This window comes from Erpetoichthys calabaricus, chromosome 2 (assembly GCF_900747795.2).
Source record: "Erpetoichthys calabaricus chromosome 2, fErpCal1.3, whole genome shotgun sequence".
NCBI lineage: Eukaryota > Metazoa > Chordata > Cladistia > Polypteriformes > Polypteridae > Erpetoichthys > Erpetoichthys calabaricus.
This window is the reverse complement of record NC_041395.2, coordinates 239,590,579-239,607,347: the sequence shown is the minus strand read 5'-3', so window position 1 is coordinate 239,607,347 and position 16,769 is coordinate 239,590,579. Positions and strand designations below refer to the sequence as shown.

The window sequence follows — 16,769 nt, the reverse complement described above, 5'->3', positions numbered from 1 at the left end:
ACATTTCCCAGTAATTAATTAACTTGAAGGGAATTCAAATGTAATTGTCACTAAGCATTTTTAAGATCTTTCACTTAATTTTAATTATTCAGACAGTATTACACACCCAACCAAAGTTCTTGCACATATTGTAGTTGACACTTTACTGCTGAACCTCTTAGTTTAATGTTCAGCTTTTATAACTGCTGGGAAAGGCAAAGTCCAAGTAATCAGACATTCAGCACTAACCAGTCAACAGATGACGAGAGCCTTTTTTTGAAGCAACTTCAGACGGGAACATTCAGAAAGAAGAGACCGATAAAATCACTTGGCTTTTGGGTCTGTTAAATATAAAATGCCTTCTACTAGAAAACAAATGATGTTCCTTGTAGGTTCACTGGGCAGCTTGGCTGCTCTTTTGATAGTGACTTCTTCTCTGGCTACACAAGATTGGATTGCAAGTGAAATAGATTGCAAGAACAACAGCGGCCCTGGGACTGGAAAATTGGAAATGAGCTTCGGACTTTTTACTGGCGATGGGGAGCGATCATCATGCCCATATTTTGCTGACAAATTTACAATCACAGGTACCATGTTTATTTTTATCTTTTTTTTGTAATTATAGAGCTTATCAAAGGAATAAAATCTAAAAAGAAAATATTTTGCATTAGCTATCATGACTATAAAAACAGTAGGTAGCAAACCAGGCACAGACATCTTGAAGCAAGAATTCAAAATGTTGCTATTGAGCTTCACATGTTGCTAGTATTGCAGATTTTAGTGTCACTTCTATGAATTCTCCAATCGAACAATTGTTATACTGCATAGTTACTTTTATGATTTTTTTCACATAGTCTGATATCCTACTGTACGTCACACTGATTCTGCTAACATGGAATTAAATTGGCCCAGAATAAGTAAATGTATGCTTTGTGATGTTTCAATGGTTATTCTAAGGATGGTTCCTGATTTGCTCCTGATGCTAACTCTGTGGTAACCTGCCCCGTATGACCTAGAATGTTACTTGAGAAATAAAATGGATGAATGAATAAATAAATTAAAAAATGGTAGCCATTACCTATAACACCATTTCAGTGGTTGGTGAAATATATGATGGCTAATAAGTGTTCAATTACTTTTACACAGCATTTGAACCTGCAGCTCCATGCGTAGGAGTTATTATCTTTAGCTATTAGAATATACTACCTTCGAGTACACAATTCCGTAGAAAAATCAATTATATGAGGAGTGGTTAGCTCTTCATTGATGAATATAAAGCAGTTCTCCGTCTATACTGTAGTCTAGTCAACCAAATAAATAAAATTTATTATTCAGAACCCTTGCTGCTTATGATGCAACTAAAAATGATCTTATAATGATGCAACTAAAAATGACCTTATACACCTTCCAAACCTCATTCCCACAATAAAATGGTGGTTTCTAGAAAGATTATTTAAAGTAGTAGGTTTAGGTTTCAGTTTTATATACATGGGGACAAATGCTTTGTGAACTCAATATCAAATAAGATTGACGAACTGGCTGCGCTGGTGAAAAATGTCAGAACCTACAGAGAATGCAGTTTGTTGTGCTTTTGCGAAATGTGGCTAACTACCACCATCCCAGATGCTAACGTGGAGCTACCCGGGTTTAGCACAGTAAGAGCGGACAGAGACGCAAGTACCTGCGGGAAGCACAAAGGAGGAGGTCTAGCTCTCTATGGCAAAACAAGGTGGTGTAACTCTGGACATGTAAACGTCAAAATCTCCACTTGCTGCAGGGACATCGAACTGTTGGCCTTAAGAGAGTTTGGACATGTCATTGTTGTTATTGTTTACATCCCTCCTCAGGCGGACGTGGAGATAGCGAGTGACATCATCCATTCTGCTGTTGCTAAGTTACAAATGCAGCATCCTGAGGCGCTTGTGCTAATCGCTGGAGATTTTAACCATGTGACGCTGGACAAAACATTACCTGCCTTCTCCCAGTATGTGGACTGTAACACCCGGGGAAATAAGACTATTGACTTACTGTATGCAAACGTTAAAGATGCCGCTGCCTGCACTTGGGAAAGCAGATCATAACCTGGTTCTGCTTCAGCCTCACTACAAACCAAGAGTGAGGGAGCTACCTAAAACCACACGCTCATTCAGGAAGTGGTCCCCTGAGGCAGAGCAGGCTCTGAGAGACTGCTTTGGAACTACGGACTGAGATATCCTGCAGGGATCACATAGTGAGAACATTGAGGATGTTGTTGACTGCACTACTGACTACATCAACTTTTGTACGGACATTGTAGTTCCAGTAAGAACAGTACACTGCTATGCTAACAACAAGCCATGGATTACAAGTGACATCAAGGGCCTTTTGAATCAGAAGAAAAGGGCTTTTAAAGGCGGTGATCAGCATGAGCTCAAGCGCATGCAGAAGGAACTCAGAATCCAGCTCAGGGCGGCAAAGGAGCAGTGCAGGAGAAAGCTGGAGCAGAAGTTGCAGAATAACAGTATGAAGGAAGTGTGGGATGGGATGAAGATCATCACTGGCTGCAGCTCGAAGCGGGGTGCCACCATCGAGAGAGACGTGAAGAGAGCAAACCAAATGAACAACTTTTTTAACAGGTTTGACCACCCTAACCCACTCTCACCTCAGAGTACTACACCCTCCACCCATCCTTCTGCTGATACCAGCATAGGAGAGACATCCCCACCCACAATTACAGCAGCGCAGGTGAGCAGAGAGCTGAGGAGACTTCGTGCCAGCAAAGCAGCGGGTCCAGATGGAGTATCGCCACGACTGCTGAAGGTCTGTGCTCTGAAGCTGGGGAGTCCTCTACAGCGCATCTTCAACCTGAGCTTGGAAAAGGGGAGAGTCCCGAGGCTTTGGAAAACATCTTGCATCACCCCAGTCCCAAAGGTATCACGTCCTAGTGAGCTGAACGACTTCCGGCCTGTCGCTCTGACGTCACATGTGACCATGGAGCGGCTGCTGCTTCACCACCTGAGGCCACAGGTATGCCACGCCCTCGACCCTCTGCAGTTCACATACCAGGAGAAGGTGGGAGCGGAGGATGCCATCATCTATATGCTACACCGATCACTCTCCCACTTGGACAGAGGCAGTGGTGCTGTAAGAATTATGTTTCTAGACTTCTCTAGCGTCTTCAACACCATCCAACCTCTGCTTCTTAGGGACAAGCTGACAGAGATGGGAGTAGATTCATACCTAGTGGCATGGATCGTGGACTATCTTACAAACAGTCCTCCGTATGAGCGTCTCGGGAACTGCAGATCTGACATTGTGGTCAGCAACACAGGAGCGCCGCAGAGGACTGTACTTTCTCCAGTCCTGTTCAGCCTATAAACATTGGACTTCCAATTTAACGGCCTGCTCCACTGACAGACTGTGGAGATCGTTCCTCCCCCAAACTATGCGACTCTTCAATTCCACCCGGGGGGTAAACGTTAACATTATTAAAAATTATTGTCTGTTTTTACCTGCATTTTTATTACTCTTTAATTTAACATTGTTTTTTGTATCAGTATGCTGCTGCTGGAATATGTGAATTTCCCCTTGGGATTAATAAAGTATCTATCTATCTATCTATCTATCTATCTATCTATCTATCTATCTATCTATCTATCTATCTATCTATCTATCTATCTATCTATCTATCTATCTATCTATCTATCTATCTATCTATCTATCTATCTATCTATCTATCTATCTATCTATCTATCTATCTATCTATCTATCTATCTATCTATCTATCTATCTATCTTATGCACCCAGCTTAATGTAATCTTATTTCCCACCAAAAACACATCCATTGCTAATTTTACTTTTATAAGGAATTGTGAGTGTTGTAAATGTTTTTTAAAATTTTTCTCAAAAAGAGCAAAATGGGTGCTTTGTGATGAGCACACCAGTACAAATAAAACCAAATTAGCAACTCATGTTTGCTTATATTTTTAACTACCCCATTTCAATTTGTTTGACATATTTAAAGGTAATTAATTCAATATTAAGTGGCAGATAATGCTGCTTCCTCATACTCATTAATTCATGGTTGGAATCCTGCACTTGGTCACTGTCTATATGCAGTTTGCAGACTCTCCGTGTATCTTTTCAGCATTTCTCTCCAGTTGCAAAGATGTACAGGATACATTAACTGTTGTTTTTAAATAATCCCTTGCTGTGTACTTTATGGATGTGTGAACGAGCGTGTCATACAATGACTTGGCACCAGTATATTGGGCTTGATGCAGCCATGTCTTTCTCTGTAACCCTATTATCTGGTTTAAAAGGAGATAGACAGCTATTTCTAAATATTGAATCAAGCAAACTGGTAACAGAATGGCAAATTCTGAAAATAAAACTAAAAAAAGCATAGAAGAAAGTCTCTCCATTCATTCATTTCCTAAAGCCACTATAATTTAATTACAGTATGCAGGGACATTCAGGAATTCCTGGCAGCATTGAGTCTAAGACAGAAATCAAATAGTGGATTAAATGCTAGTACATAACCAGGCACACATGCTCACTTGGGGATAATTTTAAGACTCCCGTTAGGCTAATATGCACAGTACCCTGTGATGCCTATGTGAACATATCGAAAACACAGACACAGATTATGCTGGGAATTGAACCCATATCCCTGAAGCTGCGTGGCACCCTTACTTAGTTACAAATTAGAAAAGGACTCCCATGAGTTGAATGCTGTGAATTCCTTCCCCTTTGAGTATGTACCTCAATACAAGAACAGTAAGCATTCTAAATTTCCTACAAGTGGTTGTCAAGTACTCAGGCCCATTTCTGACTGGAAAGAAACAGAACAAAAATTTAGTGACAAACTGAATGTAGAGAAAAGCCAAGCAAAATGACACCTTTTATTCGCTAACTAAAAAGATTATAATATGCCAGCTTTCAAGGCAACTCAGGCTCTTTTTCAGGTGTCATTTTGCTTGGCTTTTCTCTACATTCATAATGGCTACCATGGTACAACACCCTAGTACTACTGTGACAAACTGAACAAAGAGATGAATTTATAGTCAAAAAAGACAGTTGTTGAAACAAATAAAGCAACAATCCAAGTGGGTCATCGAACCAACTTTGAGAAGCACTGAACAAAAGAATACAATTAAATGGGAAAACGGAACAGGCAAGGAAAAGAAAATTGCACATCTTTGGATGGATAAAATAATCTTCTGTGCTTATTTGCTACTTTACACCCATGTTTCCTAGATCAGTGTTGGCTCTCAGCATCCCTAAAAGTAGGTTGAAAAATGAATGGATGAATGTTCATGAAGATTGGGATACAGTCTTGTAATGTGCCACTGGCTTTAAATAACTCTGTGATGACTTTTCAGCACAGTTGCAATTTTCCAAACTATCACAAGCTCACCAAATTCTGACAGCAAATTAACACACTGCCTGATAGTGCAGGTGGCCATATGAATGCTTTCCAGATATGGCGAGTTTTGCCCAAAGTCTCAGCCCTTTGTTATTCCTTTTTCCATTCTGTCATGATGCAAAAACATGAAACATCAGCCAGACAAGCTACTCTTCTGTTTGTGTGATCCAAAATATCCACTTCCTTATTTTTTCTTGCAGCTGCATTGTACAGCACTGTCCATGGACACATTTTTCCTTGATTTACGCCTCTGCCCCACAGTTTATAATTACAGATAAAACAATTTAGATGTGATTAAAGTGCATACTGCAAACTTTCATTTAAGGGCATTTGCATACATTTTGGTCACAGCATATAGAAGTTACACTTTTTATACATGTCCCCCTTTTTAGGTCACCATAATGTTTGGGATAATTGGTGTCACAGGTGTTTGCGATTATGCAAGTGTGTTTCATTGCTTCATTAGTGCAAGCATGACATATCTAGGCTTGCTTTTACCTATAGACTACCTACTACCTTTGGAGTCTGTAGCTGCCATTGTTTAATATGAGGACAAGAGCTGTGCCAAAGAAAGTCAAAGAAACCATCATGAGGCGCTAAACACACATAACAACTTCTGGCTTGCATAATAGAGAGCTGCTGCTGTCAATAAGAGGGTAGTTTATGGTAGTAAGATGAGGTTAGACCTGTTCAGATTGTAGGTTTATATTTAAAGCCATTAACACTTGAATAGAGCAGGTCCAGCGTGTAGTGTCCATGAATGGGACATGCTGATAGATATTTGATTCCTTGTTTGAACTCATCAATATTCAGAATGATTCATTCATAAGATATTGGTAATACAGTGAGTCTGTGTCAGCTAATATAGATAGATAGATAGATAGATAGATAGATAGATAGATAGATAGATAGATAGATAGATAGATAGATAGATAGATAGATAGATAGATAGATAGATAGATAGATAGAATGTTATTGTCCCTGGGGGAAAATGACCAGAATGACTAAAAAGCAAGAATGACTAAAAAGAAAGAAAACTTCTCACTTGGCTGTTGTAGTCACAGTTAGGCATTATGCAGACATATTGCTGTTGGTATAAAGAAGCCCCAGTAGCGTTTCTTGACACACATCTGTTAAATAATTTGTTGACTGAAACTCCTCAGTGTTAGTATGTCAGGGTGAGGATGTGCAACATTGTTCATAATGGCACTCAGTTTTGTTTTAATTCCTGCCTTTGCTACTACCTCCAGAGGATCCAGACTGCAAATGAGCTTGCCCTTTTAATTAGCTTGTTGATTCAGTGGGCTTCTCTTGAAGTGATGTTTCCAGTCAAGTACACCACAGCATAGAAAACTGTGCTGGACACCACAGAGTTGTAGAAGATATCAAGGATGTCACTTCTCACATTAAAAGAATGCAGCCTCCTAAGGAAAAAGAGCCTGTTCTGCCCTTTCTTATATAGTTCCTCTGTGTTCGGAGATCTGTTCAATCTGTCATTAATGTGGAGCCCCAAGTACTTGCAGGTGATGACCACCTCTAAACCCACTCCCTGAATAGTGACCAAACGTACAGGATCTTTGGAAAGTCAATAATCAGTTCATTGGTTTTGCTGATGTTAAGGTGCAGACAATTCTCTTTGCACCAAGAAACAAAGTTCTCTACCTGACTTCTATACTCTGTTTCATCCCCTTTATCAATACACCCCATAAGTACAGAATCATCTGACAGGGACATGATCTGGTGTTATATTTATAGTCGGAGGTGTACAAAGTAAGGAGAAAAGGAGACAGGACTGCTCTTTGTGGTGCTCCACTGTCACTCACATCTGTATCAGAAGCACAGTCATTGAACCTCACAGACTGCAGTATGCCTGACTGATAGTCCATTATCCAGAACACCATGCATATCTCTGAGTTGACCCCTTAACAGGGATGGTATTCAAGGCACTCGAGAAATCAAAAAACATAATCCTCACAGTACTGCCAGCTTTGGCCAGGTTAGAATAAACCTTGTGGGGCAGGCAGATAATTGCATCCTCCACTCAAATCTTTGTCTGATAGGCACACTGCAGTGAGTCCAGGTGGTCTACCACAAGAGGACTCATATAATCTAGCACAAGTCTCTCAAAGGTGTTCATGATGTGAGATATAAATGCCACTGGCCTATAATCATTAAGTGAAGAGGTGCCTGCCTTCTTTGGAACAGGAGCAATGCTGGATATTTTCCACAGTAGCAGCACTTCCTGGAGCCTTAGGGACAGACTAAACAGGTGACAGGGGACACCACAAAGTTGGTCAGCACAGGCCTTAAGAACTTGAGGAATGCAGTGGTTCCTGTGTGTAGCTTCCTCAGTTGTCCCCATACTTGGTCTTTAGTTATGGATAGCCCACACTGATGGTTAGTGGTGGACTCAGCATTGGCTATTTCATTTGAGGTGGTAGGAGTTGTTGATGTAGTAGGGGTGGTGTGGGTAGACTGGTCATTGGAAAAAGGTGACAATGGGAGAGAAAATCTATTAAAAAAATTGTTTTAGGGTGTTAGCTTTGTCCATATCTCCTTCTAATACCTGAGCCCGAGATTTGTTTGAGACCAGTAATTATACTGAGTCTAATCCAGACATTATTCATGATATTCTATGTGTTTGTTTTCTGTTTCAGCTTTGTAAGCGTCCTTTCCATTACTTCTTCTTTAGCAAATGTTGTACGTCCTTCAGAGCTTCTTTGCCACCAGATATGAATGCTCACTTTTTCTCATTCAGGAGACCTTTAAGTTCCTTAATAATCCAGGTCTTGATGTTTGGGAATCAAAACATTGTCTTTGAGAGTATCACTGTGTCAAAACAGATGTTAATATAGTTTGTGATGCAGTGACTGAGTCCCTCAATATTGCCCCCATGTGACTTGCATATCATTTTCCAGTCTTTCATTTGGAGATAATCATTCAGCGCCATTTCAGCCTCCAGGTTCAGCTTCCTCATTATTCTGGTGGTATCAGGATGCCATCTAATAACAGGCTTGTAGCTGTGAATAAGATGAATCAGTTGTGGTCAGGTATGCTTAAAGGTGCCAAGTATTTAACATTTAAAGGCATCTTTAACATTTGAATACAGCAGGTTCTCCTTGTTATTTCCTTGAGAGGTGCAAGTCACAAACTGATAGAAATCTGTCATAGTTCTTTCCAAAATTACATGGGTGATGTCAACACATATTATAACTACAGGGTCAGAGTGAGTCATCATTAAAGTATTGGTTACAGAGTGAATCAGTTCCATTGCCAAACCCTCATTTGCGGAGAGAAGACTATAAACATTGTCATAGACGCCCAGGGACGTTGCCCCGCCGGGACGCAGGAAGAAGCAGGGGACCGGAAATGGGACAATATTTTCCCTGGAGCGCAGGTGGGTCGCCTCCCTGGAATGCATGGGGGTCACGGAGCTGTAAAGCTCAACCCTCTAAGAAGACGGAGTCATCACTAGGGGGCGCCTGGACATGGTTGGAACCTTGGAGAGCGGCACTTCCGCCACACCAGGAAGTGCTGCCGGATGAAATTCCAAGGACACCCGGAGTGCTTCCGAGTGCTCTCCTGACACTTCCGCCACACCAGGAAGTGAGGTCAGACGGAGCACCTGGAGCCTATCTGGGTTATTATAAAGAGGGCCACCTCCCTCCAGAAGCTGAGCCAGATTTGGGAGGAAGGAGACGAAGCTTGTGAGGAGGGGAGAGGAAGTCATTGTGAAGAGGAAAAGAGAAAGAAAGAAAGAAGAAAGAGTTGTTGGGATAAGGCGTTGTGGTGCTGTAAATAAAAGGAGTGTGCTTTTGGACATTCTGGTGTCTGTCTGTCTGTGCCCGGGGTCATGCTTTTCACAACATTAATAAAGATTATGGAATTTATCTCCCTGAGCAAATAATGTGGATGAATTCTGACAGTTTGAATTTCAATGTCTGAATTACAAACTGCAGTTTTAACTGTAGTATGCTACCTCTTACACCATTCCTCATTCACATAGATGACCCCCACCTGTCTTTTTACGATACTGCACTTGGGCCTCTGCTGGAATAAGATGAAATCTATACAGCATTAAAACAGTGTATATAAGGTACAGTATATCAGGTTTAAGCCAGCTCTCCATAAAGCACAATATGCCACTGTGCTTACATACTCCATGCCCCAATTCATCCATGTTATTTGAAAGCAATTGAACATTTCCTATTAAAACAGATGGTAGACTATTTCTACAACCTTTTCATTTTACTCTTGTGCCAGTATGTTGCCCTCTCCATCTGTGAACAAACAGCTATTGCAGTTAAGTGAAACAGAGCTGCTTAGGCGCTCGCAAATGCTGGGCAAGTAGTTAACTATGGGAGTATCTAATAAAACACGCTTGTATTTTCTCTGTGTCTCTTGCAATTTCAGGTGTTGCAGACATAAAGCAGCCCTCAGGTTTTCTTTGCAAATCCACCCAATTTCACAGCTCGTTTAAAGTGCAGACAAGACAAGCCAGTGTCTAGGTTTGCATGCATTGCCATTCGTCAGTAAATTTAAGTTGCATGAAGTTATTAGATTTCTAAATTAAATATGGTGGTATGCGGCATGGCCAAAATCCTTTAGTGGTGTAAGGGACGGCCAGCAGTTTATCCCAGCCGGGATGCCCCAGTAGTAGAAGGATGGAGGAAGACACTGCCTCCCCAACACGATAGATGGCAGCTTCTCTGGACTGCAGTGGTGCCCCGGAAGCCCGCAGGGCACTATGGGGCTTGGAGTTTGGCATCACAGCCCTGCTTGATACACCGTGGGAAGCTGGTGGGAGAACAAATTCTCTCCTAGCCCAGAAGTACTTCCTGGCTGATTAAAACTTGAATTCTCCAGCTGACCAGGAAGTGCTGGCAAGTCATGTGGGAGGAAGAACAGAAGCACTTCCAGGTCAAGGACTATTTAAAGGACTGTTGGAGACCCAGCAAGTGAGCTGGAGTTGGGAGGATGAGTACAGAGCTTGCTGGGAGGTGTGGAGGAGAGAATTGTGTGATTAATACTGAAATTATTTACCTGTTTATTGTGGTGGAGATGTTTTGGGCGCCATTTACTTGAAAAGAAGAAACTAAACTGTTTCTTGATGTTTTTAAAACGTATCATCAGTGTCTGTGTGTCGGGTTAAGCGCTGGTATAGCGCCATCTAGTGTTACAGTGGTATTTAAACAGCATTAGTTAGCTTTTTACCAAGCAGTCCTCATTTTAGGATTCTTTTGTTTTGTTTCCAGTTTTCATCTTGACTTTGAATTTTGCTCTTGCCCTTTAGTTTTGTCACATTGTTCGTTTGTCCTTTTGGTTCTGACCTCTGCTCATCCCAGGCCACATTGTCTGCTTCACATTTCATCTTCTTTTTGCTTGCAATAATTGGGAACCTTTGGGTCTCATAAAACAAAATATGAAGAAATGGGGCAAAGTTCAAGTCAAGTCAAGTCAAGTTTATTGTTATGTATACACAGAACAATGAAATTTGTGCGTGCATGTCTCCTCAGAACAACTGAAAAAAAATAATTAAAAAGTAAGCATGGTATTTATACAATCATATACAGTAAATACAATATGGATTTGTAAGTATTATATATTTAAAAATTCTTTTATGTTACAATATTTGAATTATTGTAATTGATTGTTCAGTAACATTACAGCTTGGTGATAGAAACTGTCCCTAATCCTACTGGTACGAGTCCCAGTGATCCTGTACCAGTTGCCAGCTGTGCAAGATGGCACAGTTCTTTAATTATCCTGTCTGCCTTTTTAAGGCAGTGAGGGTTTTAAATGTCCTAAACAGAAAGCAGCTGGGTGTCGGTAATATTCTGTGCCACCTTCACCACTCTCTGCAGGGCTTTACGTTCTTGAGCTGAACATGTGCTGTTCCAGGATGCGATGCAGTCAGAGAGGGTGCACTCCACTGTATACCTGTAACAATTTGTGAGAAGAGAAGGAGAAATGTGAGCTGTCCTCAAACATCTGAGGAAGTAGAGGCACTGGTGAGCCTTTTTGACAAGAGACCATGTTGTGCTCACTTCAGTTCAAAGCTCCTTATTATGGCTGAAAAATGTTATGTAGGCTCGGAAGAGGAATTCTTGTCTTTTAAAAATAGTTAAACATGCTCTTGCAGTAAGTTCATGCCTCTATTGAACATGCTGCAAAATACTGCAAAAATACCAGCAGAGGATGATAAGAAATAGGGCACCACTTTGAAAAACCTAGTGAGGCCACTAGGGGGTGTCACTGATACCCAAACCTTAGACACAATTAGTGTAACAATAGTTTTGGGTGCAAACAAAAGAGCTTTATTTACACAGGCACTCACCACTCTACACTCTCACTGTTGTTCTTTTCTTTTCTTTTCCTTTCTTCCTTCACATCTCTCAGGTAAGTATTGTCCTCCGCCTCCCCACTCTGAGTCCCAGAGTGAATAGGAGGTGGCCCCTTTTATGCTGGACCCAGTAGTGCTTCTGGTTTTAGGTCATTATAAAGAGGAAACACGTCTGGGTCAGTCAGGGTAGCTCCAAAAAGTAACGACAGCCCTTCCCTGCTGCTCCCCCTGGTGCCACCCAACGAAACCAGCAGGGCTGCCCCAAAGGACTGCAATTCCCAAAGGCATGAATGGGCCTACCTGCCCGGGAATGCTGCCACCCAGAGTGTCAGGGGGGCATGCACTCTTGAGAGGCTGTCCTCCCCAGTCCATCCACTATCCTGGCCTCTCTGCCAGGAGAGGGGATGGGATTCATCCAGCCCATGATGCCAGTTAGTCCCCACCATCCATCACAGAAGACAGAGTAATCTGAGAAGAAACATTCAAAAATGATATAAAGTGGACCTTTGGGATTAGTAATATAATGCCCATTTTCCAAACTTGCCAATGTTTCCCTCTCACAGCAAGAGGCATGTGGCCATGTTTCACCATACCTCATTACAGTGCAGAAAGATTAGATGATCTGAATGATTCACCCTTGTGAATTGTACATCATAGCTTAAGATTTTTCTTTAGTTGCCTTTCCTGTGCTTCTGGATATTTCAAAGAAAATGAGAGCATTGGGTCACTACAGTCACTTAAATCAGAGCTTAGATGTTGTACTGCAAGTCAGCACTTTCTATCTTGCATTTCTTGAGCTCCTTTCACCTGCATTTTGTACTTTGCACTTGTCTTCATTAATTTACATTTTCCAGGCGTCTGCCCATGTGTCCTCGGTGACACTTAATCTGCCACCTAGTTAGCTGCCGACAGCTATTAAGTCATCTGTTTCTCAGGCTCCTGTCACTTTTTCCATATTCTTTTTCACCTTCTGTTATGCTTCTTTAAAACAGGAGCTTTCATAAATGATCCTCGTATGGTGTTAGACAAACTGACAATATATCTTTATTAGATGTCAATTTACATAATTTAGTATGGATATTGACATATATGACATTTAAATAAGTGTGTGCAGCAGTTTTGGTTCATAAAGTCCACTACTTCTGATTTAATAGTCAGGAATAAATACAGAAACTACATTAAATATAACAGATCAATATGATCATTTTCAATGGTATATTGGGATGCCTAGCTGGTAACGTGGTGGCATTAAAAATAGAGTATTAAAAGAAAGGGGCAGGGCTGTAAAAGGTCCTGATACTAAGAGAAATGTAGGATCTAGTTTTCTGTCATACCAGGGCAGGACAGAGGACACTGCCAGGTGGTGGTATGGTCTAATTAGGAAGAGAACATCCTGGAAGTAATTATTTCTGGCATGGAGATAGGAAATAGCAATGAGGGTCCTTTGCTAACAGATTAACACTCCCCTAGCCTGACTGATAGCAGCAGGGAGTCCTTTGCTCTATGCCTCATCCCCTGCTGTTATGATGGACAAACTGCCTTTAAGAATAAGCCTGGACCTCATTGCTGCAGAAACACCGGGAGCCATTAGAGGTAGCTTAAGCAGGATGACCCTAAGAGTCCCCAGAGGGTATTCTGGCCATTACTTGAGTGAGTCTGGAATTGGAAGATACAGTATGTCATTGCAAGTGCTCAGCTGGGTGGAGCAAGAATGGCAAGGATTTGGGCAAGAACAGGATGGAAGAGATTGTGGGAGTGATTGGTGCATACAGAGTTAGGTATGTGTGAATGCACACTAAAGATCACGAGTTAACCAGTTTGGTCAGGCCTAGAGAGGCCACATGTGTCCTCTTTCCTATTATTTCTCCAATAATTATTTAATTTGGAATTTTTGGCTGCTTTGATGTTATTGTATGTTTGGAAACAGCTCAAGATCACAGGCTCAGTAGCTGAAGGGACAGAGGCTATCATAAAGAATAAGTGTGTTAGTATGTGGAAGGGGGAATATTCCTAACATCTGGCACAACTGACTGAATATTAACTAAAGTGTTACAGCAATGGTTTTAAAAAAGCTAGATATTACTCTTTGAGGAACGTCACTTGTTTCTCCAGTTTATAAGAGATGAACTGAAAACACAGCTTTTCTTGGTTGGTGCCATTTCAGAATTTTGAAGATGCATGACCTATTGAATGACTCTGAACCAGGTAAAATAGATGCCAGGATTCTTCTAGACAGTTACTTTTATTTCTTTAAATATGGCACCATACTCCGCATAAAAAGTAACTTCACACCTGGTGAACTTTTTCAAACAACAAGAAAGTTTACTAAATGGAAAATCTACATTTTAATCTCTTCTTGAATCATGTCCACCACTCAATTTTGTATTGAACAATTACTCAAGAGAACTAATTAGAATATCAGAAACATGTAAGGAATAAAAAGAGAAATAATGGTTACTGGTTGAAACTTTATTTCAAGCAGATTTTCACAATAACTCTGTTGGGTTTTTGCTAAGATTAGGCAAGTGCCAGGAGGCAGTGATAGGAAAAATATGACAAATAAATAAAGAAGTTTTATCAAAAGGAATTCAAAACTACAGATTCTCAATCATTAGTCTAAATTAAAGTCAATGAAACAAAACCAGAGGACCTGAAAGTAACAAAATCGTTTCGCACAAGTGAGATTTTTATAGTTTAAATCCCAAAGCTACAACCCATAAACAACAGTATTGCCTTTTTAAATATACATGATGTGCTGACATCACACATAACAGTGTCTGTTAAGTAACTAGCAATGGGTGGCATCTCTCCAAACAAGGCGAACTGCACGAATTAAGGAAGAGCCATTAAATGTGTCATGGTCAAAATTGCCATGAAATGGTGTCAGTGATGGCATCACTGTTGCAATGTTACACTGAAAAAACAATTACAATACAAGAAGCATGTGCCAATAAAATAAAAAATAACTTTAGGTACAAAAAAAAAAAACTGTTACAGAGTCAGGCGGGTGAAGGCTCTTGTGAGGGAAATGCAGGGCCATTTGAATTCATTTTACTGATAAGCAACTATAATGGTTGAGTTTTCTACCATCACATGATGCTTTCTTTCTTTATCTCCCTGTTTCCATCCATATTTGTGGTAGCTCAGACTAACATATTGTGTATGTTAATATTTATTTGTATCTGTCTGCTAGTTGTGATACTCATGCATCACTATTCCACTCATAATCAATCTTTAATTAGACACAATAATTAGATGTATTATTAGAAGTGTGATGAAACTTTAATGACAGTAGAGATTTTAATGCTTTTTTTGTTCAGTGCATTCATTTATTAATGACAGTTATGCTAAAAGCAAGCATGCTGACTTGATTACAAAAGCAACTTAAATCTCAACTTGCTAATAATGTTATGATATACAGTAGACTATTTTATCTCTTTCAGTTGGTAAAGAGGAAGTTACAAAAATGATTGTGCAGTGAATGAAGAATTCACAGGAGGCCAACATGTCTCCCTGAAATGACTCTGGAGAATGGCCCCTAGCAAATTGACTGATGGCAACTGCCACTCCTTGCAGCATTGGATTATTTAAAATAAGACGTGTAGCAGGCTGTATTGATACAACCCGTAATTCTGAAGCAGTAATAATTAATTTCCAAACATTATTATTTAAATAACACTGCGTTAAAATTTGATTTCAAAGTTTGTCTTCAGTGAAGAATCATATCTTACTTTCCTTTTGAGTGATTTGTAAGCTATTACTGAAGGATAACTCTTCTGACTTCCCATGATCCTAACCTGTACAATTAATCCCATTTTTGATTTGAATTTCATTTGAATCCTCAGTTGGATTGCCAGTGCATCAAGGCTGATGTAACATGATATGACGTTGAGTCAGAGAGTATGTCATACATAACATCTGCAGTGGGTGCATGTAGTTGCCTTGAGGATGTCAGATTCACTGACTTACAAATTCAAAAGGGTTGTGGATTATACCACTTCCTCATGACTTTTCAGCTTCCAAAGTATTGTGCGCTCACCACATTTTGACAGCTAATTATCTTGTGCTGCCTGACAGTAGTTGTACAAATGTTTTTAGGTATTATAAGTTGAGCCACAATCTCAGACTTTCTTCTACTTTTTCAAATTCCGTTGTGGTATACAGTAGCAAACATGAGACATTGTAAACAAAAAACTTTTTGTGTAGCGCTCATCACTGAGTGCAGATGCAGACCATTTTGAACAAACAGTTGCTAAATACAGAACTGGTACAAGTGAAAATACAGACTTTTTAAAAGACACAGAGAACAAGATAGAAACTGAATAAACATAAATGGAAGCCAACAATATCTACCCTTTAATTAATTGATGAACTATGGTCAGTTGACAATAAAGGGATTAAAATTGTAAATGAGAAAGTCAAAAACAATCTCAACGTCCTGGAGACATCGGCCAACTAGCCACCTAGTCTTTCTTCTGTTTTTTAAAGTGGAGTTTGTGCTAGCCATCCAATCTGATGAGAGAAATTTCAAACTTGTGATCCCAGCACTCTTTTATCTGAGATGGCGTTACCTTATGCAGCATAGCAGCCTGGCAGTAGAGCAGTAACACCAAGTGCCACATCAAGATACAGAGAAGTGAAAGAGAATAGAGGAGGATTAGTAATGGTTAATACATGTTGCATTACTTATATTTCTGCACAAATCACTAACAAACATAAACACAGTATGCACAGCTACTCAGCAGCTCTAATCAGGGTATGTTGGACTAAAGTAGTGAGTCTTCAGCCTGGATTGCTAAGACTGAAGAGGCATCTCTTATAAGAGAAGCCTCTTTTCTGTTTGTGAAATCCAGAACACTTCTTTCCTTCTGGTGGCAATTTTATGCAGTATAATTCCATGCTTACTGGTTTGAATACCTCCAGAAAGTGGCTGCAAGACAGGACTCAGGCTACAGTGCTGCCCATTGCTTACACGCTTCCTTTTATACTGAATACAAGAAAAAACCCAAAACAGAAAGCTAGCACTTTGAAATTAGTGGC

At 40.3% G+C, this 16,769-nt stretch overlaps 1 protein-coding gene across 1 annotated transcript in view; it reads left to right on the top strand.

The window, feature by feature from the left end:
• The first annotated feature begins 226 nt into the window (after positions 1-226).
• Positions 227-16,769, top strand: part of LOC114646901 (clarin-3) — a 76,279-nt gene continuing 59,736 nt past the window's right edge. Inside the window, exon 1 of the mRNA XM_028795291.2 lies at positions 227-566. Coding sequence (XP_028651124.1) covers positions 335-566 — 232 coding nt within the window. The 5' untranslated portion in view covers positions 227-334. The remainder of the gene's footprint in view (positions 567-16,769) is intronic.